Source organism: Panthera uncia, chromosome B4 (genome assembly GCF_023721935.1).
Source record: "Panthera uncia isolate 11264 chromosome B4, Puncia_PCG_1.0, whole genome shotgun sequence".
Taxonomy (NCBI): Eukaryota; Metazoa; Chordata; class Mammalia; order Carnivora; family Felidae; genus Panthera; species Panthera uncia.
In genome coordinates, this window is record NC_064809.1 from 108,065,955 (window position 1) to 108,092,198 (window position 26,244).

Here is a 26,244-nt window from a genome sequence, read left to right on the forward strand (position 1 = left end):
TGACAGAAAACATGACCTTAGAGAGGAGGTAAGATCGTGAGCAGGGGGGGGAAAAAAGTGCTATTTATGGTTTGGATATGGTGATCCAGAGCACGATTAAAGGCTGAAATGAAGTCTGTGTAATAGCAGGGTTAAAATGTTAGAGAAATAGGCGACATTGTTATTGTATCATCTTATTTGGGACTGTTGGAAAATGTTTTCCAACTATCAGAGTGAGCTCCTGGAGAAGGCAAAAAGCTCTCTGGAGAGAAATCTCTGAATCTGGGACAGAAATGAAACTGGAAGGACAGTGATCTACAAAGAAAAGGCGAAGCTCACCACAGACCATGTATCTCATAACCCCGGAGAGTGGGTGATCTTCTGACCATGAGGGAGGGCAGGGAAAGAACTGAAGACTCAGGAGGATGAGAGGACATTCATACACCACTGTGATCAATGTGTCGCGATCCGGTGGCCGTAACAAAACTAACAGCCAGTTAGCACAAGTAGAAATGAGAAGGGCAGAACTGACGTTGGCTCAGGTGGGTGCCATTCAGGGTGCCCTCCCCCTCCCCCACACTAATCCAGGGTCTGCCACTCAGCAGCTGTGAAAGTAGACAGGAGAGGAGGTATGAACATCAGGTATCTGTTTCTGGTGTAGGTTTACTGCATCCTGGCTCTGGACAGTCATGGGGCAGGTGGCCCTTTACTTTGACAACTTTCTTTTCCTGATTTACAAGCTATTTTGATCATTTATCCTTTTCCTTAAGATAGCAAGGAAAGATTTGTGGCATGCACTTGTTTACAGCATCTAACAAATGAGTTGCTTTTTTCTATTATGTTATGGTAGTCACGCCTAACTGAAATTAGTCTTATTTTTACTTCCTCTATTATCTTATTTTAGCCCTAATTTGTTCTATTTCCCTTGGTTAACTTATTTTCTGGCCTCAAAAATAGTAAACACTTGGCTGTTAGTTTTTTGTATCCCTTCCACACAGGATGAATCCAGTAATCAGAACGACTAATCACTGTTTGCCTTTCAAAATGTAAGAACACACATGACTGCATTGTGCACATCTAATTCATTGTAACAGCTTCAGTTACCACACCAACATCAGTTTAATAGTCAACTTAATAAATTTTGTTTCTAAATTTTGGCATCTAAGATTCTGTAGGGTTCTTGCTTAATCTTTCAGCTTAAATTCTAAAAACTTACCAAGGCACAAAAGTAACAGTGTTGATATAAGCCACAATTACACCTCTTGAAACTCTCTCTCTTTTTCTTGCAGCATACTGAAAAACAACAAGAAAAATGCTTATTTGCTTTTGGACAGAGATTCTGAGGTACACCATGATCTGGGCATTGTAAAAGGCAGTTTTTTTTTTTTCTGTAAATACAGTAACAAAAGATGGCAAAACCGAGTGGAAAGTTTATCTTCATCAGTAATTCTAAAGGGAAGAAGGAAGACCTCAACACAGTCTTCCCCAAGTTGTTTAAAAAAATTCTCTCTCTCGCATATGCAAATACACATACTAAACATGCCTATCTGTACTTCATAGGTGTATCTGTATACACGAAGGCATGATACAAGAGAAAGTAACATGCCAAATGAAAACTATAAACGGAGGGTAAATCAAAGTACTAGTGCTGGAGCAATATGGGGTAAGGGAAGTCAAATACATGAAGTATGCAAGAGAAAAGTCACTCAAGTATCCTGACTAGGAAGTAACCTTATGAACCAGGGTTGCAGGTGGAGTTTAGAAGGGCAAAGGGGAAGATTCTGTCGCAGCTCAGTCAAGACATCATAAGGGGGTGGATGAAGAGGATGACGGTTTCCAAAGCGCTAAGAGACAGAGGAATGAGCATGTCCTGGTTGCTAGTGTGGAGATGGAGATTATGCACAAGTGTGCCTCCAGAGCCCCATGATGGGCAGTTTAAGCAAGATTCTGCTGAGTACAGAAATAGAGCTGAGACAGCCACTACTGATACCTTAAGAGGAGTCACGAAGACAACGTGAAGGTATATTCTATAGGGAAGCAGAGATGTAGGACTGAAGCAAGTGTGAGAGGTAGGAAGTGTGGATAAAGACTGCAGATACGCATTGGGAGCTACCACTGAGAGCAAACAACTTGTTAAAAGATGTATAAGCACGTGCAGGGCAAGTGAAATGGCAATGTCAAGCCTACTTATGCACATATTTAGCAAAACAAAATACCTTATCTCATTATCCTCTTCGTTAATCTGTATATTTTCAACTGTCCTTGTGAGATTCGGTTGTTTCTTCTGGGAAAAGAACAAGGACATAGATTGTAGAAACATCAACGGACAGTATAATATTCAAGAGGTAAATGGTCTCTACTTTGATCTTTATGTCAATAACTCCAACATCAGGGTTTTGTTTCCCAGCATGTAGCATGTAAAATATTTCTACAATAAAAAGTTATGAAAAATGCACCGAATTAGCGACTTAACATTTTCAGGGTGCTGGAGGTGAAAAAGCAACGAAGAAACAGAAAGATTTAAATGGTAATCAAATTCAAAAGACATTTCAAAAAGTTGAATCGTAATGATTTAGCACATTTTAAAATCTGAGACAGGTTTCTGTAAGAAGAGAATAAAAGAAGAAAAATCCAAAATAGCAGATAATACAAATGACATTTCTGTTTGGCTTTAAGTGCATCATAGGTTTTTCAGTCTATTTCTTCCTTTTTACATTTAGTTCAAGCTATTAAAACCAGTTATCATTTCTTAGGTGTACATTTAAAAACAATTTAACATTTCTTTATTCTTGAGAGAGAGAGAGAGAGAGGGAGGGAGGGGCAGGGAGGCAGAGTGGCAGAGTGTGAACAGGGGAGGAGCAGAAAGACAGAGAGAGGGACACAGAATCCTAAGCAGGCTCCAGGCTCTGAGCTGTCAGTACAGAGTCCGACGCGGGGCTCGAACTCAAGGGCCATGAGATCACGACCTGAGCCAAAGTCGGATGTTTTACCGACTGAGCCACACAGGAGCCCTTTAGATATACATTTTCAGATAGAGGGGTTTTCTCCAAAGCATGATAAGGAATGAGGGCAAAGCCTTAAGATTTAGATTTTATTGAGACTAAATTAAGGTAGGATCTTTTCTCAGAAAAGGGGTGGCTTGTTAATCATTTATGTAAATGTAGTATGAGCAAATACACATCTGAAGTTAAGTTTTGATCAAGAAATAAAAAGAGTAGTAACCCTTACCTTCCAGTAGAAGGCTCCAAAAGCAAATCCGATTACAAGAGAAAAGCACGCTGGTAATGCCATGACTGCCCATTGTATGCTGGAGTCTTCTATGGCATTTGTGGCCTTCCCTGTAAGGAAAACAGTACAGTGGTGAACACGGCATATCCATGCTAGTGGTTTGCTCTCATGCTGTGTGTGGTTGGCCCCACCTGTTGCCATAACGTACTCTTGACCTATCTCTGTTTGGAATATTTGGAAAACTGGTTTTTCTGCTGAGCCTTGTTTTGGGACAGCAATACAAGTCCATGTCGTCTCCAAAATACGTACGAGGAAAAAGAAAAGAAAACCCACAGAAGGTTATCTGACTTGGTTAATGTTGACACATATGGACCACAGACGACATTTTCCTAAAAATTATTTATACTATCAAGGAAATCTAAAACCTTTTCACTTTTTCACTTGTGACATCTTGCCAAGAAATTTTAGAGGACGTGTTGCATTCTGGATCAAGGTCGGTATGCATTATGCTGTTTGGCCTGCTGCATATATTAAGTCATTAAATATACTTTGTGGTTAGGGTCCTTTTAGGTACCTCACCCTCAGAGTCATGGCATTGCCTCACCACATCTCCGGTATACATTTACTGCACGCCAGAGAATGCCCAACACGGTGCTAAGGACTAAAGGTTTAATTTTTCAGACTTACATTGGAAAGCCCCAGAGTACCAAACACTAAGAATGGTTGAAAGAACCAGTGTCCTCTCATTGCTTACTCTAAATAAAGTAACAGCGTGAGAGAGAAAACGTGTGAGATTAAATTGGTCCTCCTCGGCTTTGATCCTGCTTGGCAGAATGATCGATGAATTAAACAAAACACATCTCCCACAAGGGTCTCTTCTCCTGTATCTCCTTACAAGGAACAGCTTAGCTGTTAGAACACACGGACACACATGCCAACTGGTGAGAGTCAAACCTGAAAAGTTTTATACATTTTCAGCAATTATAAGAACAAAATGTAAACTAATCCAAGGTAAAGTGACCATTTGGGGCTATAATATTGCGCAAGATCTGGGTTACTGTGTCAGCCTACGGTCACCTATTTAACATATTAAGTACCTAAAGTATATAATGTAAAAGAACCAAACCACTGTTACGTGTATAAACACTTATAAGGAGAAAATGAACTTACAGATTTAACCTGAGAGGCAAGAAACAAATGCGATCTACTGCAGGGAGAAGAGGAATTGCCCATTTCCCCACCATTTGTAAACTGGGAGCAGGAAGTTCAATTCTAGGATTCCTGTTTCCCAAAGGCTCTAATAGGAAGTTCGTGTGTGTGTGTGTGTGTGTGTGTGTGTGTGTGTGTGTGTTAAGAGGAGGGTTAGTGAGTCATGGGTACCCCTTACACATAAGGAACAGGGAGACTATCTGGATAGGGAAGTGGGGTCATCCATCCTGAATCACTTCCTTAAGACTCAACTACTGTATCTTCTGGCCCACCCCCCATCCTACAGCCCCATGGGAAAGAAGTTTCAGGAGTTTTAAAGTGGAGTTCAACATGAAATTCTTTCAGCAAAGTAAGCCAGAGTTACAAAATGGGATTTGGTAGAATTGAAGTAGTACTACTGTCATGATAATATAGCTATTTTAAGGGTTACAGAAGATTATGTGTACTAGTCTGGGATTTGACTACCATTTATAAAAGGGTTTTCTCTCAGAAAATGGATTCAGAGTTATAAGCAATTTTTGCCATTTTAGGCATTTTAATATCACTGTCTGTAAATAACTTGGCTATTTGTGGTTGCATTCCAGTAACAAGTTTGATTTCTCCCAGGGGGCCACTCTGCTATGGCCCACAGTGTCTATTGGGACTGCTGTGTAGTTATGACAGATTTGACCAGGTGACGTCCTGGAGGGATCCCCTAATGAAGGTATACAGAGAGAACAGAGGAAGCTTCTGATATTTTTGTCCCCCGACTCCAATGGAAAACTAATGAGCCAGGATGGTGCTATGGAAAATTCCATTACGTATGTTTGGGTAGCCAGATGCCCTGGAATCAAGGCAGCCAAACACCCTGTTTTTTCCCTTCTTTCAAAAAGCCAAATCTTGAATTGAGCCATTCAGACCACAGGAAGGACCAGGCCCACTACAGCAACAAGCAGAAGCAGGCTACTAGAGAAAGAGGCATCCTGGGATTCCCCACTCACAATCTTTCTCAGGTAGGACGGCCCCTAAAGAAGGTGTTCCAAACAAAGCCATGCTGGAGGAGAGAGCTAATTAAAGAGAACTCACCTCACGCTTCCAGAGTATTGTGACTTTTTAACCATTTTAAAAGTCCTTCCCCTCCCTGCTCCAGGACTTTGGCCCCAAAGTCTTAGCATCTAAGACACAGAAGCAATCCACTTGCTGGAGGGAGGGGCCTGGTAAAGACCGGGAGGAGAAAGGGACCAGGAGAACTGAGAGCTTCACCTCCTTAAGGGGTCAATGTTACCTTGCTTTTGTTATTTCTCATTAATGCAAAAAGCTTAATAGCCAGCCTTTGGTTCTCTCCACTGATACTGCCATCCCTCTTGCAGAGAAAGAAAAAGGATGTTGTAAGAAAAGGCTTGTTCACACCTTCATAGTTTGGCTCCCAAGAATTTCTATTGCTGCTATCTATGTGGGATCAATGAGATTTGAACTGTCTACCTCAAGGCCCATATGGTGGGTGTCTGGGGTCAAAGCCCAAGCTAGTAACAAGGCTTTGCTTTTAGTAAAGATTATCCCAGAAAACTTGTGAGGTAAGGGGGCTCATCTGGACAGGATTTGAGTAATCCCAAATCCCTGGGTTGTTGTTATAATGGTTCTCTCGTTATTATGAAAAGGGTCCATTGTCCAAAATTTATGGGAACTGATTTGTTTGGTTTGACTAATAATACACAACATCTGTTCAAACACAGGACACAAAAAACTGCGCTACAATTTTGCTGAACTACTATTTCGAATGATTCTGCTTATGGGCATCACCATGTCTGTGAACATGGATCTCTTGGTGCTTAGAAAACCTGTAGCTCAGTCTCCCTCCATGATTCAGATTCAAAGCTGACTGTAGGCTTGCCACATTTACTGACCCACAGGCTTGGTGTATCTGACAATTCTAACAATTAATGATGAACACATACATAAGGCATTGTGAGAAATAAGCCCACTGGCCCAATCAAAGGAGGGACATGGAGACTCGGAGCACAGTGAAGTGAGGCTTTAATCAACGTTCTTGCAAGATTGGGTGTCTGAGGGACAGGCACGCTCAGGGAAGTTGCGGCAAACCATTTTTTTCCTAGCATGCAAGTCCTTCCTCTGGTTCCTCATTGGCTGAGTAATAGAGGTTACCGCCTGGGACACAGACAATGCCTATGGCCCATGACAAGCAGAAAGCAGTCTGACTGGAACAAATGTACATTCCCTGAGGTGACACAGAGACTTTCAGTCCCTCCTCCCTTTGCTCTTTGGCACATGCTCATTGCAAAGCCTGAAAAACAGAGAGGGTAAGAAGAACCAGGAAGTGAAATGTCTAAGGGTTTGGGTTTCCATTGTGTGTGTCGGGGGGTCCGTACTTATTTCCAATAGGTTGTAAACCTGTTAACTAGAGAGCACAGCTTTTTTTTTTTTTAATGTTTATTTATTTTTGAGAGAGACAGAGACAGAATGAGAGTGGGTTAGGGACAGAGAGAGACAGGGAGACACAGAATCTGAAGCAGGCTCCAGGCTCTGAGCTGTCAGCACAGAGCCTGATGCAAGGCTTGAACTCACGAGCTGTGAGATCAAGACTTGAGCCACCTAGGCGCCCCATACATAGATAGCACAGCTTTTATTTGGTACTTCTGAAAATACCGCCCTTACTTCTCACAGGCAAGGCTCCAAGTTCATGTGTCTTCACACATTTAAAACTCACAGAAACCTTCTGAAGGAGGTATTATTATCCTTCATTTGACTGGCAAGTCCAGAGAAATTAAGTAACTCACCCAAGGTCACACAGTTATCCGAGGGCTAATGCTGGGATATAAGCCCAGGAGGTCTGACTCAAAGACTCTCTTTTTAGAAGATGTATAAGGTAACGTCAAAGTAAGAATTTCTTCCAATATTCTTCTCAAATACTGTCTGCAAGGATCTTAAACATCCTTTTAGCTTGGTATATAAAGTTAATTACTTTTACTGTGAAAACCCAATTCCTTTTGGGTAACTTGAACACTTTTATAAGGGAGAATCATGGGATAATACAAGATATGAGAGGACACTCATATCTCAGGACTCCTTCATAGACTTTGGTCTTCCGGCTAGCATGGCCACTTTTTGATTCTTATCCTGAAAACTAGTGTGATCACTTCAAATTTCTCTGGCCATATTCCCCCCAAAAGTCTTACCTCCTTTATGCTACAACTAAAAACGTTTACATACTTCTATTATGATACATATTGTAATCCATACATGGTATATATGATAAAATACTATGAGTATTTTATTTATGTATGTGTCTTTTAGAAAGATGTAAGCTCTACAAGAGCTAGTCTTTGTGCATGGCTATCTAAGTGCTATATTGATGAGTGACATCTGACAGCAGCAAATTATGCAAGATCCATATTTTTTACAAAAAAGAAAAAAGAAAAAGCAAAACAAAAAAGAACACTGACCATTCATTCTGTAATTTAAAAAATACCTTCAGACTCAGAGGCACAGGACTGAATAGGTGTTTTATATTCAGTTGTTTTTTGAGGTAAGTAGAAAAGACTTTTGTTTCCAACCATGATAATAGCAGATTAGCCCTCCCAACCTAAATAGTTATTATCATAGACAGATTATAGGCGGCAGTTACTTTCATACATTAGCCAACAGATAGCACAAGAATGTATTCCCTAAGAGAGTAATAGCACACATGGTGAGTCCCACGATTGTCTTCATTTTCTAGCTAGGAGGTATGGAAGATAGAGCCCAAGGAAAGTTCAACGGTCTCACTTGAGATAGGGTATCAGAGACTGAAGTTCAGGGATGCAGTGGCCACAGTTTGTGGGGCAGGTTTATTTGTGGGAAAGGAGCGGGGCTGAAAAGAAATCTCTGGAGGAATCTCCTTAAGTCACCAGTTAAGAAATAAGCTGTACATGGACAGAAAGAGACTTCACAAAACCTGGCAATAAACAACACCTGGGAAGCTATGACCTTGGCATTCAGAGACAAAGGAGCTCTGACAAGCAAGAATGGAGAGATTTTCTAAGCACTCAATATCTCAGAAATTTCACGCCTTAGAAATAAGGCTACTCTCCCTCTTTCCTCCATGAAAGCTTAAAAACAAGACTGACAAGGAAAATAGTCTGCCAGTAATTGAACTGCCTACCTGAACAAAACTCAAAAGTCTCTAAAGGAATGAAACAAAATCTGCTTTCTCAAAAACATAGTATCCATAATATCCAGCATATATCAAAAAAATTACTAGTTATTTAAAGGGAAATGTGACCCATAATCAGGAGAAAAAAGCAGTCAATATACAATAACCCTGAGATGACCTACATGGTGAGATTAGGAGACAAGAACTTTTAGAGCTTTATTAACTACAGTTGGCACTTGAACAATGTGGGGGTAGGGGCATGACCCCCTTGCACAGTTGAAATCTATATATAACTTTTGACTCCCCCAAAACTTAACTACTAATAGCCTGCTAACTGGAAGCCTTACCAATAACAAACAATCGATTAACACATATTTTGTATGTCTATCCTGTATTCTCACAATAAAGTAATCCAGAGAAAAAATATTAAGAAAATCATAAGAGAAAATACATTTATAGTTCTGTAAAAAATCCATGTATAAGTGGACCCATGTGGTTCAACCCCATCTTGTTCCATGGTTCCAGGGGCCAAAAAAGAAAATATTATCATAATGAATATGCAGAATGCAAATCTCAGCAGGAAAATAAGAATCAAATGGAAATTCTAGAATGCAAAACACAGACTTAGAAATGAAAAAAATGCACTAGATCCAAACGCAAAGAATGTACAGCACCAAGAGTGAACCCTATGTAAAATATGCACTTCCAATGATTATGATGTGTCCATGTAAGTTCATCAGTTGTAACAAAGTTACCTCTGGTGGGGGGGGGGGGGGGGGGATGCTGATAATAGAGGCTGCACATGTGTGGGGGCAGGGAGGGTGTGGGAAATCTCTGTACCTTCTCCTCAATTTTGTATGAATCATAAACTTCTATAAAAAAATTAAAAATAGCAAAAAATAAAAATGTACTGGATGAAAAGTTTAGCAGCTTACAAATGGCAGAAGAGTCAGGGAACGTGAAAACAGGTAAGTAGAAATTATACATTTTGATGAATAGAGAAAAGAGATCGGGGCAAGGGAAAACAATGAACAAAACCTCTAACATCTGAGATAATATTAAACTACCTAATATATGTGTTATTGGCATGTGTGTGATTAAATATACTATGTAGCACAAAAGATATTTCTCCTATTTTTTTCTTGGTGCTACAATATTAACTAAGTAGAACATTTCAAGTTAAGATATATATTGTAACTCCTAAAACAACCACAAAATAATAAATTTTAAATTTTATTGAAAACAAAATAATTAAAAAAAATTAACCCAAAATCAACCTGGAAAGGAGAAATAAAGAAATGAGGCAAATAGGAAACAAAATGGTAGACCCAAATCCAACCATATGTTGATATGATGATAATAATAATAATAATAATAATATAATAACTGTATTAAATATAAATGGATTAAACACTCCAATTAAAAGTCAAAGACTTGCTAAAATAGCAAGGCCCAACTATATACTGTCTACCAGAGATGTACTTTAAAAATAAAGACAATAGATTGGAAAGAAAAAAATATACCATGAAAAAAGTAAGGATAAGAAAAACTGGCTCTACTAATGCAGATAAAATACACTTCAAGACAGAATACTAGCAGAGGTAATGAGGAATATTTCAGTAACAATATAAAGGTCTGTTAATCAGGGAACCCATAATAATAATCAATATAACCACCTAATAATACAGCTTCAAAATATATGAAGTGAAAAAACTCATAACCAAAAGGACAAATGGCCAAATCCACAATCTTAAGATTTTTAATACCCCTCAGTGATTGATAAAAAAATTAGACAAAAAAATGTAATAAAGATATTGAAGATCTGAACACTATAACCATTTTGATCAAATTTGAGAATGCTACACTCCGTATTTGAATGATACACATAAAATAAGTCTCAATAAATTTTGAAAGATTACAGTGTATGTTTTCTGACAACAGAATTTAGAAACCAGTAAGGTACCCAGAAGAACCACCTATGTTTAGACATCAAGCAACCATTTTAATATTACCCATTAATCAAAGAATAAATCACATGGATAATTAAAAAATATTTTTGAGGAAATGATGGAAACACAATATATCAAAGTGTATGGGATGCAACTAAAGTTGTTTACAAGAAAACTTATACCTTTAAGTGCTTATATTAGAAAATTAGAATGGTTTAAAAATCAATGATTAGATTTTTCTACTTGAAGAAAACTAGAAGTAAGCTGAACAAACTCAACCCCAAGTAAAAGGAAATAAGAAAGATTAGAAATCAATGAAATAGGGGCGCCTGGGTGGCTCAGTCGGTGGAGCATCTGACTTCGGCACAGGTCATGATCTCACGGTTCATGGGTTCGAGCCCCGCATCAGGCTCTGTGCTGACAGCTCAGCCTGGAGCTTGCTTCGGATTCTGTGTCTCCCTCTCTCTCTGTCCCTCCCCCACTCGTGCTCTCTCTCTCAAAAATAAACATTAAAAAAATTAAAAAAAATGACATAATATAAACTAAGAAGCTAAAAGTTGCATCTTTGAAAAGATTAATAAAATTGGCAGTAGAGATCTTAACCCATGTAGTCCGTTCTTAAAACTTTTCAGATCTGACGTGTTATGTAATTCAAAATTTCAGATTTTACAAAGTTCTGTCTTACAAATATTGTATATAATATCCTCATTGAGGTCTGGGTAGCACACTGTAATCAAACACAGTATTTCTGTAGTGAAATCAAGAAATATTCACTTTTGGAAGGAAAAATACTATATATAAGTAGCCTTATCACGGGTCAGGTCCAGTTTTGGTGGCCAAAATTCCTAAACAAATGGATTTTAGAGGTTTTTAAAATTTTTCTGAATTGCAGATTTGTTATGGTGGATTGGTACTAAATTGATTACTCTTATTTACAGGTAGTTCTCCTATGTCCCTGATCATATGACAGTGCCCCATTACGAAGTTTTGAGGGATGATTTTCTTAGCTAAGATCACAGGATGAAGTTCTTCCTCCTACAGCTTCCATGAAACTAGAGGATCAGAATATTTAGTAAAACCCAATGATCTTTATAATGACCTTGCCTGTATTTGAAAAGAGGACATTAGACTTGCACAAAATTGGGTTCTTGGTTAAAAGGAAAGAAATATCAGGCAAAGCAGCATATTCTCCTCTAAAATAATTTTATAGTAAAATAAAATCATCAAATGGACAAACACACAATAGTAAATACTGTGAATAGTAAATATAAACAAAACTGAAAATATCCTTGGAATTCTATATAACCAACATTTGTACTTTCAATTTTTAAATTCCATTTTTGTCAGGCAAATTTCACATAAAAATGTAAGTTGACAATGAATAAAGCTTAAAAGTATCTAAAATTAATTACACGCCTTATGTAAAATAATTTTAGAAGATTTTGACCCAATTCTCTAAAAATTATTTCCAGTTATAGGGAAACCCACTTATACAAGCCTAATATTTAATTCTGAGGAAGACCATAACAGGAAGAACAGTAACAGAACAGTATTAATAGTAGTAATTGCAGAAATTTCCTTTAAAGCCCATGCAATACTCCTATAGATGCTAACTGGAGTCATGCATGCATTAAATCAGATATATGTACTTACTATTACTGCTACTGCTGTCATTCCTAAGGGAGCTGGCTGCAACAGGGGGTAACATAAATGGTTTTGTGACACTGACCCTGGAATCTAAATAGAAAGCAATAATGTGTCAGTGTTGCATGGCGATTTAATGAATTACAGAGTCCGCAAAAGCCTGAAGTGCAATACCAGAATATTTTCTAGGTCTGCTTCCCAAATCTTGATTATTAAGATCCTATTTATTTCACACCGAGTCCTGTTCTATTTTTATTAAATGCACCACAATCACGTTATAGAACAAGGATTCATTGCTTACATAGGTTAATAAGTATGAGTAACACAAATTGTTGGTAATTGGTCTTCAAAACAAAACAAAACAAAACAAAACAGAAAAAGCAATGAAATTAGATTTTGTAATACTGGGACCCAGTGGGAAAAAAGGTTCTTAATACAGAGTAACTACTGAAGATCAGAATTCATGACCCAGAGGCAGACCTTAAGGAAAAGATTTGAAAAGGGTACATTAAGAAGAGTGGAGGTGAAGAATAATATACTTGCACAATGCTAGCAAAGACCAGATAAAAAATATGAGTGACTAATTCCTATATTGTTTACTCACACACAATTCTTATATTTGAAAATGAGGAGTGTTGCTGTGGCTTGAAAACCAACAAATTAACTGATCATTTCTTTCATGCCATTGATATAGGTCTTTGTATTACACATATACACATACATCTTTCTCTAGCTACACATATATTTGAGTCAGAAGTAGATTCTTACCTAAACATTCAAGATTCAAGCTTGCTTTTGACATTTAAATTAGAAATGCTTACATGTCTTACCTTTTTCGGGACTTAATGTTGAAGAAACCACACATTCACTAGTTTTAGATGCCACCATCTCCAAGTCCTTGAAGGCATCAATGGATCTATTAAAAATTCTAAAGAATTCTTCAGGAGTAAAAAGCCTGGGTTCTGGGCTCTTAGATGATTTTTTTACATTCTAGAAGAATAAAAAAAAGGATTGTGTTTTTCAGATAATTTATAGATTTAACTGACGTCAAGGTAATAGATTATAAACATGTCCTCCAAAAACTCAAGTAAAATTGATACTTTTAGACAACTGCTTTAACACACATAATTCAATTGGTACTGCAAGGTAGTGATCCCATCCAGTTAGGTCTGGGGCTCAACTCCAGATAAAAGGAATGGGGTGCTGGTGGGGATGAGTAAGGTGACTAGACATGCTTTAAAATAATTATTCCTCAAAAAAAAAATACCCTTACATAACACATTCTCCAAATAGCCCAAAATTAACAATTCTGATGATACTAAATATTGCCAAGAATATGGAACAAAGGGGACCCATACACTGGTGGAATGATGTAAACTGGCACATTGGATATCCTCTGGTAAAGTAGGACATGTGTCCACTTTGTAACCCAGCAATTCTACTTCTAGGTGAATACTGTAGTGAAGTTCTTGCACATATGCACCAGGAGACATATAAGAAAGTTCTTAGCAGCAGTATTCTATAACCCTTACATCAAACAACAGAAGAGTGGTTTAATAAATATTGGTATATTGAATCAACTCTATAAGCAGGAAAAAAACTGAGTTTCAGCTGTATGCATCAAAGTGAATATAAGTTATAAACAATGCTAAGTGAAAGAACCAAGTTATGAAAGAATAAAGAGTATGATTAATTTCTAGAAGTTCCCCAAGAAAGCAAACCAACAGTATAGTTTAGGAATTTGTAAATTCATGATTACCTATAAAGAAAAGCAGGTAATAACAACACCTATGTAGCACTTGCTATATACCACTCTAAGTGCTTTCTATAGATTAACTCAATCGCCAAAAAAATTGAGAAATACCAGCTGGGTTCTTGCCAAAGTGCCATGATTAGTAAGTGTACATTCTCCAGTGTTTGGGGTACTCTTCTCGACATCACCATTTACCTAGCACCTAACTCCATCTTTCAAGCTCCAATGGGAGCTTATTTCCTCCGTGACACTGTTCCTGATATGCCCTATTTTTGGGGTCCTTGACCTTGTATCATTGACCTCAGAACACTATTTGTACTAACAATATGAAAAGACACCTTAACTCTAAGAGGCTATAGATTTTAAGACACACTATTCAGAAATTAGAAAGTAAAGCATAGAAGTGATGAAATACAGTGAGGAGGCTATTAGTATGGTAAGAACTCTCAGTTTGAAACACAAATGGGACTGACATTGGGTCTTGAAGAGTGACTGGAAGATGGATGAGAAGGTAGTATTTGAGTTTTACAGTACAGAACCATGTTTAAAACCTTAGATTTAAGCATCTAGAAGGCCTGTAGGATAAACCCTGAACTGTAAACTCTATGCCAAAGCAGGCCTCCCAAGACCTATCTTATTATAGATGAGGTGTTCTCAAATAAGAATAAGAAATATTTATTAGGATTTATTTTGCCAGACACGGTACTAAGGCATTAATCAGAAATCATCCAATGTCAATTCCGTGAGATGCATCCTGTCATTGTCCTCATTTTAGGCATAAAGAAAGTGAGCACAGGGAGGTTAAGTTCACAAAGCTAATTAGTGACAGAGTCAGGATTTGAACCCTAACACCTCATTTTTAATCTCTGTACTCTGCCTCTTCAATATACTTAGATCTGAAAACACTGCCATGACCACATTCTGAGGCTGGTGACAACGAATCATCAAATGCCCTGGACTGGAGATGTGAAAATGCACTTCATTGTTGTGACAGGATTACTATGGATAAAAGGTTAAGTAAGAGTGTTCATTATAGGTAATTTTCCATTTAAAGATAAATGAACATTTGTAACCTAATAGGTAGGTTAGAAGGACTTCACTACCTTCTGAAATAAAGGTGTTTTTTTTTTCTTACGTTGAGGTGTGAATAAATTTTATTTTTATGTTAAGTAACAACATTTAAGCCTTAATGTAGATTTCAGCATTGCAGGGTAACTACAAACACCTATTCACTGTGCTCATCTGAAAAGAATTTTTAATTAAAAGTCTTTAAATTAAAAACTTCACAAATAGAGACAACCCCACTCTTGCCACTGCCAAAGGGCATAGGTTTTGGAGAAAAGTAGTAAAAAAGGAATCCCAGGGAATACAAAGTTACCTCAGATGAGTGTCCTTCCACGCACTCCACAAGGTCATCCACTATTTTCACAAGTTTGTCTATGATAGAATAATTACTCAAGCCTTCAGAAATATTTGAAAACTTGTCCAGAAGATCAGTCAAGCTGACTGACAACTGTTCCACCATCACGCTTATCCAACAATGACTAGGCTGAAAGAAATTGAAAGAAAGGAAGATAAAATCTCTATGGTCAGTCACCCCTCAAAGACATCAATGTTTTAGTCACTGCGGGATAAAGAATTTCCTTATATCAGAACAGGTCAGATGTTTTGTTTACCTCAGATTTAACATCGGTTTCAAAATTTGCAAATTAATAAAGATCAGAGCCAATATTGATGATGAACAATATTGCTCTCGTATGGAAGTAAACTAAGACAGAGCCAAGTCTTACCCTTGACAAGGTTTACTCACTGTTCTTAGAAAAGCTTTAGCACAGAAGGAGTTAAAAAAAAAAAAACAAAACTGTAGGAGAGAGCCCTAGCCTTCAAGGAACTTGCAGTCTTTTGGTGAACTGAAATAATAAGCAATGGATTAAAAATAGCCTGTTTTTCCAAACTGCTTGATAGATTTCAAGGTTTCTCTACACATAAATTCATGTGGGTCTTTAAAAATCAAACAACAATCATGGCAGGAATGTAGTCTGAGAGAGAAGCACTTTTGCCTTAGCAGCAGGACCAGCCACATAACTTGTGGGTCCAAGGACAAAATGAAAATACATTTATTGTTCAAAAAGTTGTTCAAAGCTGACTAATTACAAGATGGTGACAGTAAAGCATTAAACCAAGCACAGAGTCCTGCCCATGATGCTAGCTCTGCCCATTGGTTAGAAGCTCAAATCTTAAGAGTCAGGTATAACTGGGTTTGTTTTGGGCTGAGAAACTCCAGGCAAGCCACGTAAATTCTCTGAACCTCTCTTGGATGGGAATGGGAATAATGGAACAAGGTAGTTATGGGGAGATAATGTACATAATTTGTAAGTTTTATGAAGGCAGTTTTTTTTTTTTTTTTATAAAAGCTTGTTCCCCATGGTGTCCCTATGGCCTAGAACTGTGTCTGGCATGTGAAAGTTGCTCAGAAATTATTTGCTGAACAGATGCATGAGTGAAGAAAAAAATACATGAGAAAAAAATTACTCTGTCAGGGATCTATACTTTATGTAAAGAGCCAGATAATATGTTAGACTTGGCATGCTAGGAGGCAAAAATAAAGGATATTATGCAGGTACATATATAGAAAGAAAATTTCTACAAAACTTTTATTACAGAAAATATAATTGAATATAATTTCTTTTGCATAATAACCAAATTTAATCTTTTTTAGTACAGGTCTACCAATAAAATTAATGGAATTCTTTATTTTGGGTCAGCATTTGGTGTGGTTGGGCCTCACAGCATTCTCTATTATCAAACAGACCACAAATGTCCATCTGTAAAAACTAATCTCAGTTAGCTGGCCATATAAAACCAGGTACAGACTGGATCTGACCTACAGGGCATAGTTTCCCAACCTTGGCTATGAATGGTTCTGGGCCAGTAGAGGTTTAGATTATTAGGAAAAAACCTCCTTGATACATTAAAATGGATTTCAGGATTTTTTAAATTAGTGCGGCGTTACTTAAAATAATTACTTAAGTTCATATATATTCTGTATTTTAATGTTATGTTTTCTCACAAGGATCTTTTAAGTAGAAGCTCTGATTTTTTTCTTTAATCTGCTAAAATGTAACAAGTGAGGGAAAAAAGATTGGGAATGGCTACAATTGCCATAGCTTATGTGATCCTAAATTATTTAAAATAACTTCTGCTGTAATAAATATATTATAATCACAGGGAGTAACTGATGCCACGTAAAATGAATCAAACCACTAAATCCGATTTCTACCAGCAGAATATCTCTAAGGGAAGGCCAAGTAATTTATCCTAAATTAGGATATTTGGGGGCCATCTATTCATTTAACAGAACAGTTTTAATTAATAGAACACAGCTAAAAAGGAGACTGGTTTATCTACAGAATGGTAAGCCCCAATTCCTGGAAGCACTAAATGACATTCAAAACTTTCAGGAGTGTTGGCTCTGGCTTCAGAAAAGTAGAATAAACAAACCCCCAAATGGGAATTAGTTCAATTAGGCCATTTCACTCAACTCATCAACCAAGTTCTCAAAGACTATGTGTTTCCAAAGTATGTTCAGAATGGATTCTTTGTTTTGTTTACTCAGTGCTTATCCCAAGCACATGCAAGTTCACATTCACATCATTCGCACGTCTTTTTCCAAGATGTCAGTCTTTCCTACGGGGCTTAATCACTCTCCAAGTCTCCCACCATTTAGGCAGTGATAATTCCCTTTTAGATAGCCAGCCCTATCAGCAAGGGGCACATTTCCTAGGATACAGGACACAGCATATCCTGGAAATACTGTTTGAAGGGTATTTATAGGGCAGGGAAGCCTTCCCCAATTAGTTCATTCTGTTGTAATTGTGCAAATTTTACTGTGGCAAGAAGATTTTAGGTGTTGGGTCTCTTCAAACTCTGTCATTATTCCACTTTATAAATATTCTTGCCTATCCTTCCCCTCAGATCTTCTGATGTGGAAGAACCAAAATCAAGTTCCCTTAATCTGAAATAAGGTATTCATTTAGTTTCTGCAATCTTTGCCTTCAGTGAGGTTTTTTCTTTTTTGTGGTTAAAGTAGAAAAAAAAAATTGTTTATAGGTTTCTTATATTTAAACCTGGGAACTCTGGGGGTGCTTATTGCTACCACTTCTGTTTATCTCTATTTTCAGCTGAACTCTAGGTTTGCATTATGCATTCAAGTTCTCATTTAGCTATGACGACTCCCTCATGGCCACCCACGTTCTGTCCACATACCTAATCAACAGCTGAGGCAATCAACTTTTTCCAGGAAAATCCTCAAGCCTAAACTTGTAATTTCTTACAGTGAAATCATGGCAATCCAACAATCTAATCTTAGCCAAATCTGCCCCTTTAACATGAATTCATCAATAGCCAATACGAAATTTCTGTACTACACTGCTGAAAAACACATCTCTAAACATCTTATAAGTTGTATTTCATTCATTATTCATTCTTGCAATAATTTTCTTGGAAAAAACTGTACAATTCAGACTTCTATCTTTTCATTAATTTGTTCAAAGAGTTACATGTTAGGATTTTAGGATTCTTGGACTTATTTTTTTTATTTAAAAAAAATTTAATGTTTATTTTTGAGAGAGAGAGACTGAGACAGAGTGTGAGTGGGGGAGGGCCTGAGAGAGGGAGACACAGAATTGGAAGCAAGCTCCAGGCTCTGAGCTATCAGCACAGAGCCCAATGTGCGGCTCAAACCACAAACCACGAGCCGTGAAAACATGACCTGAGCCAAAGTCGGACACCTAACTGACTGAGCCACCCAGGCACCCCAGGATTCTTGGACTTATTAAAGATAGATCTGAGGTTAAAAAAAATATATCAAATATCGGCCAGTTTTGACCTGTCTCCCTGCAAAAAAGAAAACCAGTTCTGACTATATCATCAAGCAGTTTCATATTTTCTTTTTAATTAAATATAGTCAATGATTTGCAAAAGAGAACAAAATACAGTAAGCTAATATTTCATTTGTGAGATGACAGACCTGTTTTTTTTTTTTTTTTTTTTTTTTTTGACTGATTCCAAGATTATGATTAGGAAATGGATGATTTAAGGCTATGGGGCTCCCAAATGTAATCTTTTCCTTTGCCTTAATAACAGGCATTATTGTCACACTTTCTTAGCCTTCAGAGACAATTTTAAGCTCAAACAGTTCCATATAAATATTAACTCACAACATGCATCAGAAGAATGTAAGATATAAATAATGTTCTCTATTTTACTAACAGAAGAATGTGAAGAATTAGGAAAGTTGATAAAGCCACAGAGGAGTTCAATGAAGTGATGTAAAAAGTACCTTTCAAATTCTTAAAGTACATATAACTTAATGTTCGACTCACCCATATACATACAAAAAGAAATACAATCCTTGCTTTGAAAGGGAAAATCCAGGGCCGCCTGGGTGGCTCAGTCAGTTAAGTGATTGACTTCGGCTCAGGTCATGATCTCACAGTTCATGGGTTTGAGCCCCGCAAGGAGCTTTGTGCTGACAGCTCTGAGCCTGGAACCTGCTTCAGATTCTGTGTCTCCCTCTCTCTCTGCCCCTCCCCCACTTGTAGTCTGCCTCTATCAAAAAAAAAAAAAAATTAAAAAAATAATAAATAAAATAAAAATGAAAGGGAAAATCTATCTAGGTTTTCCTTAACTCCGTACTCTCAATTTCTTATCTTCTTTCTTGGTAGCTTCCATCTTACATTTTCTGGGTTAATTACAGCAACTCTGGATAAAACCACTGGAAAGATATGCTTTCAATTCCTATATAACACATATCATTCTAGAATGCTAAGTTAGTCAATGATAATGCATCAATATCCTTAACGGGCTACCACGCCCCTACCCTTGAAGATTTGCTTAAAACTGTGAACCTCCTGTAAGTGATTTTTTTTTTTAAGTTTAAAGTGTGTGAGCTGGGGAGAGGGGCAGAGGAAGGGAGGGACAGGGAGAGGGAGAGAGGGGGGTAGAGAGAGAGAGAAAAGTCCCAAGCAGGCTCCATGCTCAGCACGGAGCCAGATGTGGGGCTCCATCCCACAACTCTGGGATCACAACAGTAGCTGAAATCAAGAGTGGGGTGCTCAACCGAGCCATCTGGGTACCCCTAAGGGATTTTAAAGTTTATAGCATCATGACTAAGTTGATGATTTAACTAAATGATTAAATGAAAGATATAAAAACTATTATACTTAAAAACATTCTAAACATAACTAGGAATACTACTGCTTCTAAAGATCAATAATGAAAAAATCCATGCACATTCTAAAACCACACATATTTAAAATACATAATATACGAATATATGAAATAGATAACATATGATATGTGATATAACACCTCTGCAATCCCAGAACTGATACATTTGAGACCCTGGCTGAAATTGTGTGTTTTAAAAACATCCTAGTGGGTGCCTGGGTGGCTCAGTCGGTTGAGCATCGACTTGGGCTGAGGTCATGATCTCACCGTTCATGAGTTGAGCCCCAGATAGGGCTTTCTGCTGTCAGCACAGAGCCTGCTTCAGATCCTGTTCCCCACCCTCTCTCTGCCCTTTCCCAACTTGCAGATGAGCTCTCTCTCAAAAATAAACATTAAAAAAATAAAAATTTAAAAAACAAACATCCTGGGGACTTACTGAGTCTGCCATACTTTCTCTTCTCTGTCCTCTGCTTCATTCAAGAAATTGTTCTGCTTTATTAGCTGAAAGAACTTGACACATTATTCTGCATCAATCTTGGATGCAGAGGGAGTCTCTAAGAGCAGTCACCATTAGCTTTATAGAATCAGAAGGTGAAAGTGGACACAATGTACTGTAAATTTCTTCATGCAAGCACTTGGCGCTTCTTTCCATTTGGTAGCTATTTGAAGACAGATACCTGTGTGCTTCCTTACTGGGTCTAAGGTTGGTATCTGCGTTGTGAGGGTTCCTGACAAAGGAGCTGGGGTAATGTATCTGTTAGGATTCTTACAGAGAAACAGCACTGGCTCATAACCATGAGCCCTCTGAGGAATATTCACAAGAAGCATGCACTCAGTCTTCTATTCCAACTAATCTAATTACTAGCATTACCGCCCACTTAGATTGTTTTTGTTTTCTTTTCTTTAATGTGTGTGTGCCAGTATTAGAGGTATGAATGCCCAAGGCACAAAGCATTCCTTTGTTTCCTCTCCTGTTTCCAGCATTTCCCTTCTGAGAAATCAAAAGAACCTAGAGCCACGCCATTAGAATCACAATAGTTTGGATCTGGAAGGAATACCGAAGACCACCTGGTCCAGCCCCATAATTTCACAGATGGGAATGCCAAGACTTAGAGCAATGACGTGATTTGTCCAAGGTTGTACAATAAATTTAAAACAGAAACATTACAAAACCGAGACTCCCAAGCACTCACTTAGTTCTTTTGTCAGTGATACAAAGCACATACAGCTGCAGCATTTCTTCTGCCAGGTTGTCTATGAGTCTTGTGGTCTCACATCTAGACCAGACTATACTGGCCCTTGGACTCAATTAAGACATCTCTTGGGAACGGAAATGGTTCCGTCTCATTTCAATGAATTCAGAGTCTACTGATGAAAATAAATTTCTCCGAGCCAATGGTCACAACCAAACGGCAAATGCCAATTGCCTTTAGTGGCCTTTCTTTATCCTCCTTCTGGTATTTACTCTTAAAGGCTAGAGAACTGACACTCCCCTGCTACTCACAAACATTCCACAGCAGGCAAATTTCAAACATTTCTATAAAAGCACTTTGCAAAAGCAGTGTGTGCTCACATTAGTAGTGTGGAATCTCTAAAATCTTAACTCCCTTTTGGAGGAGCCGGGTTTTGTCAGGATTTATTTTGGTCTTCTCCCTAAACAATTTGGGTCTTCGGTATTTACTTTAGGCATCTAACTTTGCATTTTCTTGCTTGAATTAAAGTGATGTAGCAACTTTAACCTGATTAAGATGGTAATCAGCCCACATACTATAAATATGTGTTGTTTCCCATGGCCTATAAATGGTGCCTGAGCCAGACACAAAATAGCACAGTGAGGAAGGAACAGCACAGAGAGGTGAGGGCAGAAAGGATGAACGAGAGGTTCGGTGTTTAGTCTTAACTGTTAACACACTTTGTGATTTCAGTCAAGTCACTTCGTCTATTCAGAGCTTCAATTTCTCCATAGACTAAAGGGGTCATAAAATACAGGGGCTATTAGCCACCTGTGGCTACTGATCGCTCAAAATGTGGCTAGTATAAAGCACTAACATTTTATTTTACTTACTTTTAATTTGTTTACATTTAAAAATCAATACTTGATTCAATGACTGAAAAATTTTTAAGTATATTTAGAAAATCTTAGGTTTGTGAATCTGCACTTTCAACTGTAAACTTTATGAAAATCTAAACATGGAGTAAATATTTCTGATGAAAATTTAACGTCTGCACTGAAATGTGCTGTAGCTATGAAATACACTGTGGATTTTGAATAACATGAAAAAATGTAAAATTCCATTAATTTATATTGATAGGGTAAAATGATATTTTGGATATATCGTAGTAAAGAGAGAGAGAGAGAGAGAGAGAGAGAGAGAGAGAGAGAGAGAAGCCCAAGTAGGCTCCACGCTCAGCAGGAACCCCATGAGGGGTTCCATACCACGACCTTGGGATCATGACCTGAGCTGAAATCAAGACTCAGCCGCTCAACTGACTGAGTCATCCAGGTGCCCCATGTCTCCCCCCCCCCCCCGCTTTAACTTTTTAAAATGTGGCTACTGAACAATTTTTAAGATTATATATATAGCTTTCGTTATGTTTCTACTAGACAGCAGTGGTCTAGATATTCTGAACAGCATCTTAACATAATCACTAAAGATGGACGCTGCCTGTAGTTTGAGTACACAAAAGAGCCACTTAAAAATAGTTTTGGGATGCCTGGGTGGCTCCAGAGTCAGCTGAGCCTGCTTAAGACTCTTCCCCCCCCCCCCCTTACTTATGTGCTCTCTCTAAAAATAAATAAATTAAAAAAAAGACAATCTTCTTAGAATTAGTATTTAATGTTATGTTTTATTCATTTGACTAACATTTTATACCTATTCTTTTTAAATAAATACTTATTCTATGGGAGATAGAAGTAGATAACTACAGTGTCTGCTTGGCTGATTTCATCTATTTCTACAGGAAGTACTTCTAACCATAGGGTTGCCCCTCAGGAATCATACTCACAACTAGTGAAGTTGCTCTGTGGCCATAACTGATTGGACAACTGGCTGGAGTCCCTTCATGAAGCCTGGCTGCATCCTTGCCCTTTAACTTGGAATGCTACTCTTCAGTATCCTTATAACCGGAACTTTTTCTTTCTTTCTTTCCTCTTTAGAATTAAGTTTGAATTCATTACTGTTAGTGAGAACCAAAGAACTCTAAACAAATGAAGATGGACCTTTCAAGATTTGGAAATCAAGACATTTTTTTGCCACAGTTAAATGCTAACTGGTAAGCAGTTTCTGAGTAACTACTATCTGCTTGAAAGGTGAGGAAATATAAAGGAGTGAAAGATTTGATCCCTAATCATTAGACAAATAAAATACAGTAAAAATAGAAAACATAAGAAAATAATAATGATAGCATCTGACAATGTATAGATCTTATATCTTGGGCTTTTCCTATCTTAATTATTTCTCACAACACTTTGAGACAAATATATAACACATACAATTTTAAATAGCTAGGTGAGATATAATATGATCAGGTACCCAAAATGAGTTGTTTTTGGACAAGTTCTATAAAAATTCAGAGATGATGAACTAAAAGGTAAAGTCTACAGATCAGACACCATCTTGGTATTCCTGACCACTGCATCCCCCGAGGCAAGCAGAGTAGGGGTGAAGCCAGTTTTACTGGATGATGCAGGGAAGAGAGCATGGAACAGTAGGAACTAGCCCTGGTGAGAAAGGTAGATCTCACCCTGATCTTGGACAAGAGGCCATGGAGAAGATGCTTTTAGCTGCGAGACACTGCAGGATTCTACAGGTAGAATTGGGATGGCTGGATGGAAGGGGAAAGGACATCCCTGGCCAAGGGAAGTAGCACTGAGCAAAGTCAGAGTTGAGAATAAGCAATGTAATTTTAGGAGGCAGGGATGCATCTAGCTGGGGTGGCTGGTTTGTGTTGGGCAAAAATAGGTATTAAGATGAGGTGGTTAGGAGGAGGCAAGATTATGAAGATTATGAACATTAGATTCAGGAATTTGGCTTTCAGCCTTTAGTTACTGGGAACAGTGAGAATGTTCTTGAATATGGAAATGACTCAGTGAAAGCGGTTGGACAGAAGCCTCAAGAAAACCATGATTCCTAAAAATTGCATAATACGTGGGGTGGCTCAGTTGGTTGAGTGTCCGACTCAGCTCAGGTCATGATCTCATAGTTCGTGAGGTTGAGCTCCTTGTCAGGCTCTGTGCTGACAGCTTGGAGCCTGGGGCCTGCGGCCTGCTTCAGATTCTGTGTCTCCCTCTCTCTCCACCCCTCCTTCACTCACATTCTCTCTCTCCCTCTCTCTCAAAAATAAACGTAAAAAAACCCTTAAAAATTGAATACCTCATATCTAAGATTTTTAATAAAATACACATATCTAAAAAAAAGACAGCAATAATATTGAAGTGCAGGTATTGTGTGAGGAGTTACAGGCACTCAACACAATAATCTCATGTACTCTACTCAGGTCAAATTTGCTCCTTAGAGAAATTACATGAGATGACATGGGAACTTCTTCCTTCGTCACTTTCAGCAGGGATTTATTAAGTGCCTATTGTTCATCACGCACCGAAGACATAAGAGCAAACATCGACAAATTCCTGCCTTACAGATGTTTACAGGCGTTAAGTAGAAGGTTATCAATTAAATAAATCCGCAGATAAATGGAAAACTGCTATTTTGAAGGATGTTACAAAAAGAGTTTCCAACAGGAGGATTTGGCTTCTTCGAGGAAGAAGGGGGAGGCTCCCTTAAAGAAGTGAAATTGAAAGCAAGAGTCAGAAGTTGCCGGAATCAAAGGACTACTCAGGTACACAGAAAGCCGTGTGCAGAGGAACAGTGGCAACAGAAAACACGTGAGGATGTGCGGCTAAAAGAGGACTTGGAAAGGGGCCAGATCATGAGAATCTTGAAGGTGTTATTTAAGGAGCTCCTTTTTCTGTTTCCTAAGAGCAACAGGCACACAGACATCAAAGTGTATGAAGAAGGAGGGGTAAAATAATCAGGTGTGTTTGTTTTTTTTTAATTACTCTGTCTACTCAAGAAGAGTCAAAACCTCAAATGAGAAGTCCTGAAATGGCAAGGGAGATGGGAAGAGCCCAGAGGCCGCAGGGCCGGGTAGAGAAAGGTGGGGAGAATTGAGAATGGGAATCCTGGACACGAGGGTGAAGGTGCTAAAGGGAAGGTGGCCTGCAGGCTTATTGTTACATATTGCCAAGGGCTTCTTTGTTTAACCCTGCCTTTGAAAATAGAAACTGATGTGGCAAAGACTGGTTTAGGTAAGAATCGTCAATACATACTCAATTTATGGGATAAACTTTGATGAAGAACCGTACATGGTCTTAAAACATCTCCCCAAATATTGCTTCTGAGTTGCTCATGAGTAAACACACAGAAACAGTGTAACACCTTAATCAGGTGATCCAAACAGCGCCATGAAGGGGGAAGATGGACACTGTGTGCCTCCGGGTATGATAACCTGAGGATGCTTCATCACTTATACAGCATTCACGGCTTGGAACACATAACCTGAATATAACAGTCATCAAGAAACACGAATCAAGTGTCTCAGAGACACACGTTTTACTTAAAGAGGAGGGCTGTGTTACTCAAAAATCTTAGTGTCATAAAGACAAAAGAAAGGCTGAGGAACTCTTAAAGCAGACTGGTGGGCTTAAAACAGTACAAATTTATGATGTTACAATTGTTGAGGTCAGATCCAACTCCAGGCTGTTTAGGCTCAAATCAAGGTGTGCACGTGGGCTGGTTTATTCAAAGGGGCTCTTCAGGAGAATTATTTTCCTTGCCCTCTTCAGCCTTTGGAGGCCACCACCTGCGTCCCTTGGCCCGTGGCCCCTTCCCCATCTTCAAAGCCAATGGCGTAACATCTTCTAATCACTCTCTCTGGCTCTGATACTTCTGCCTCCCTCATATAAGGATTCATGTGATTAGAATAGAACAATCTGGATAATTTCAGATAGCTTAAGGACTTAGAGATGGGGCATTTAATTATATCTGCAAAATCCCTTTTTACATGTAAGGTGATATGGTCACAGCATGGGACATCTTTGGGAGACATTTGGCCGTCTCACA

General features: G+C 38.2%; 1 protein-coding gene across 5 annotated transcripts in view; it reads right to left on the reverse strand.

Moving 5' to 3' along the window:
- Positions 1 to 26,244, reverse strand: part of KITLG (KIT ligand) — an 81,362-nt gene that overhangs the window by 6,940 nt on the left and 48,178 nt on the right. For 3 of the 5 annotated variants that reach the window (XM_049626058.1, XM_049626056.1, XM_049626057.1), the window contains 6 exons: positions 15,270 to 15,440; positions 12,969 to 13,128; positions 12,148 to 12,231; positions 3,208 to 3,317; positions 2,196 to 2,263; positions 1,196 to 1,272 (listed from right to left, as the gene is read on the reverse strand). In XM_049626058.1, the coding sequence (XP_049482015.1) occupies positions 1,233 to 1,272; positions 2,196 to 2,263; positions 3,208 to 3,317; positions 12,148 to 12,231; positions 12,969 to 13,128; positions 15,270 to 15,440 (633 nt within the window). In that variant the 3' untranslated portion in view covers positions 1,196 to 1,232. The other 2 variants (XM_049626060.1, XM_049626059.1) reach the window with 2 other exon arrangements.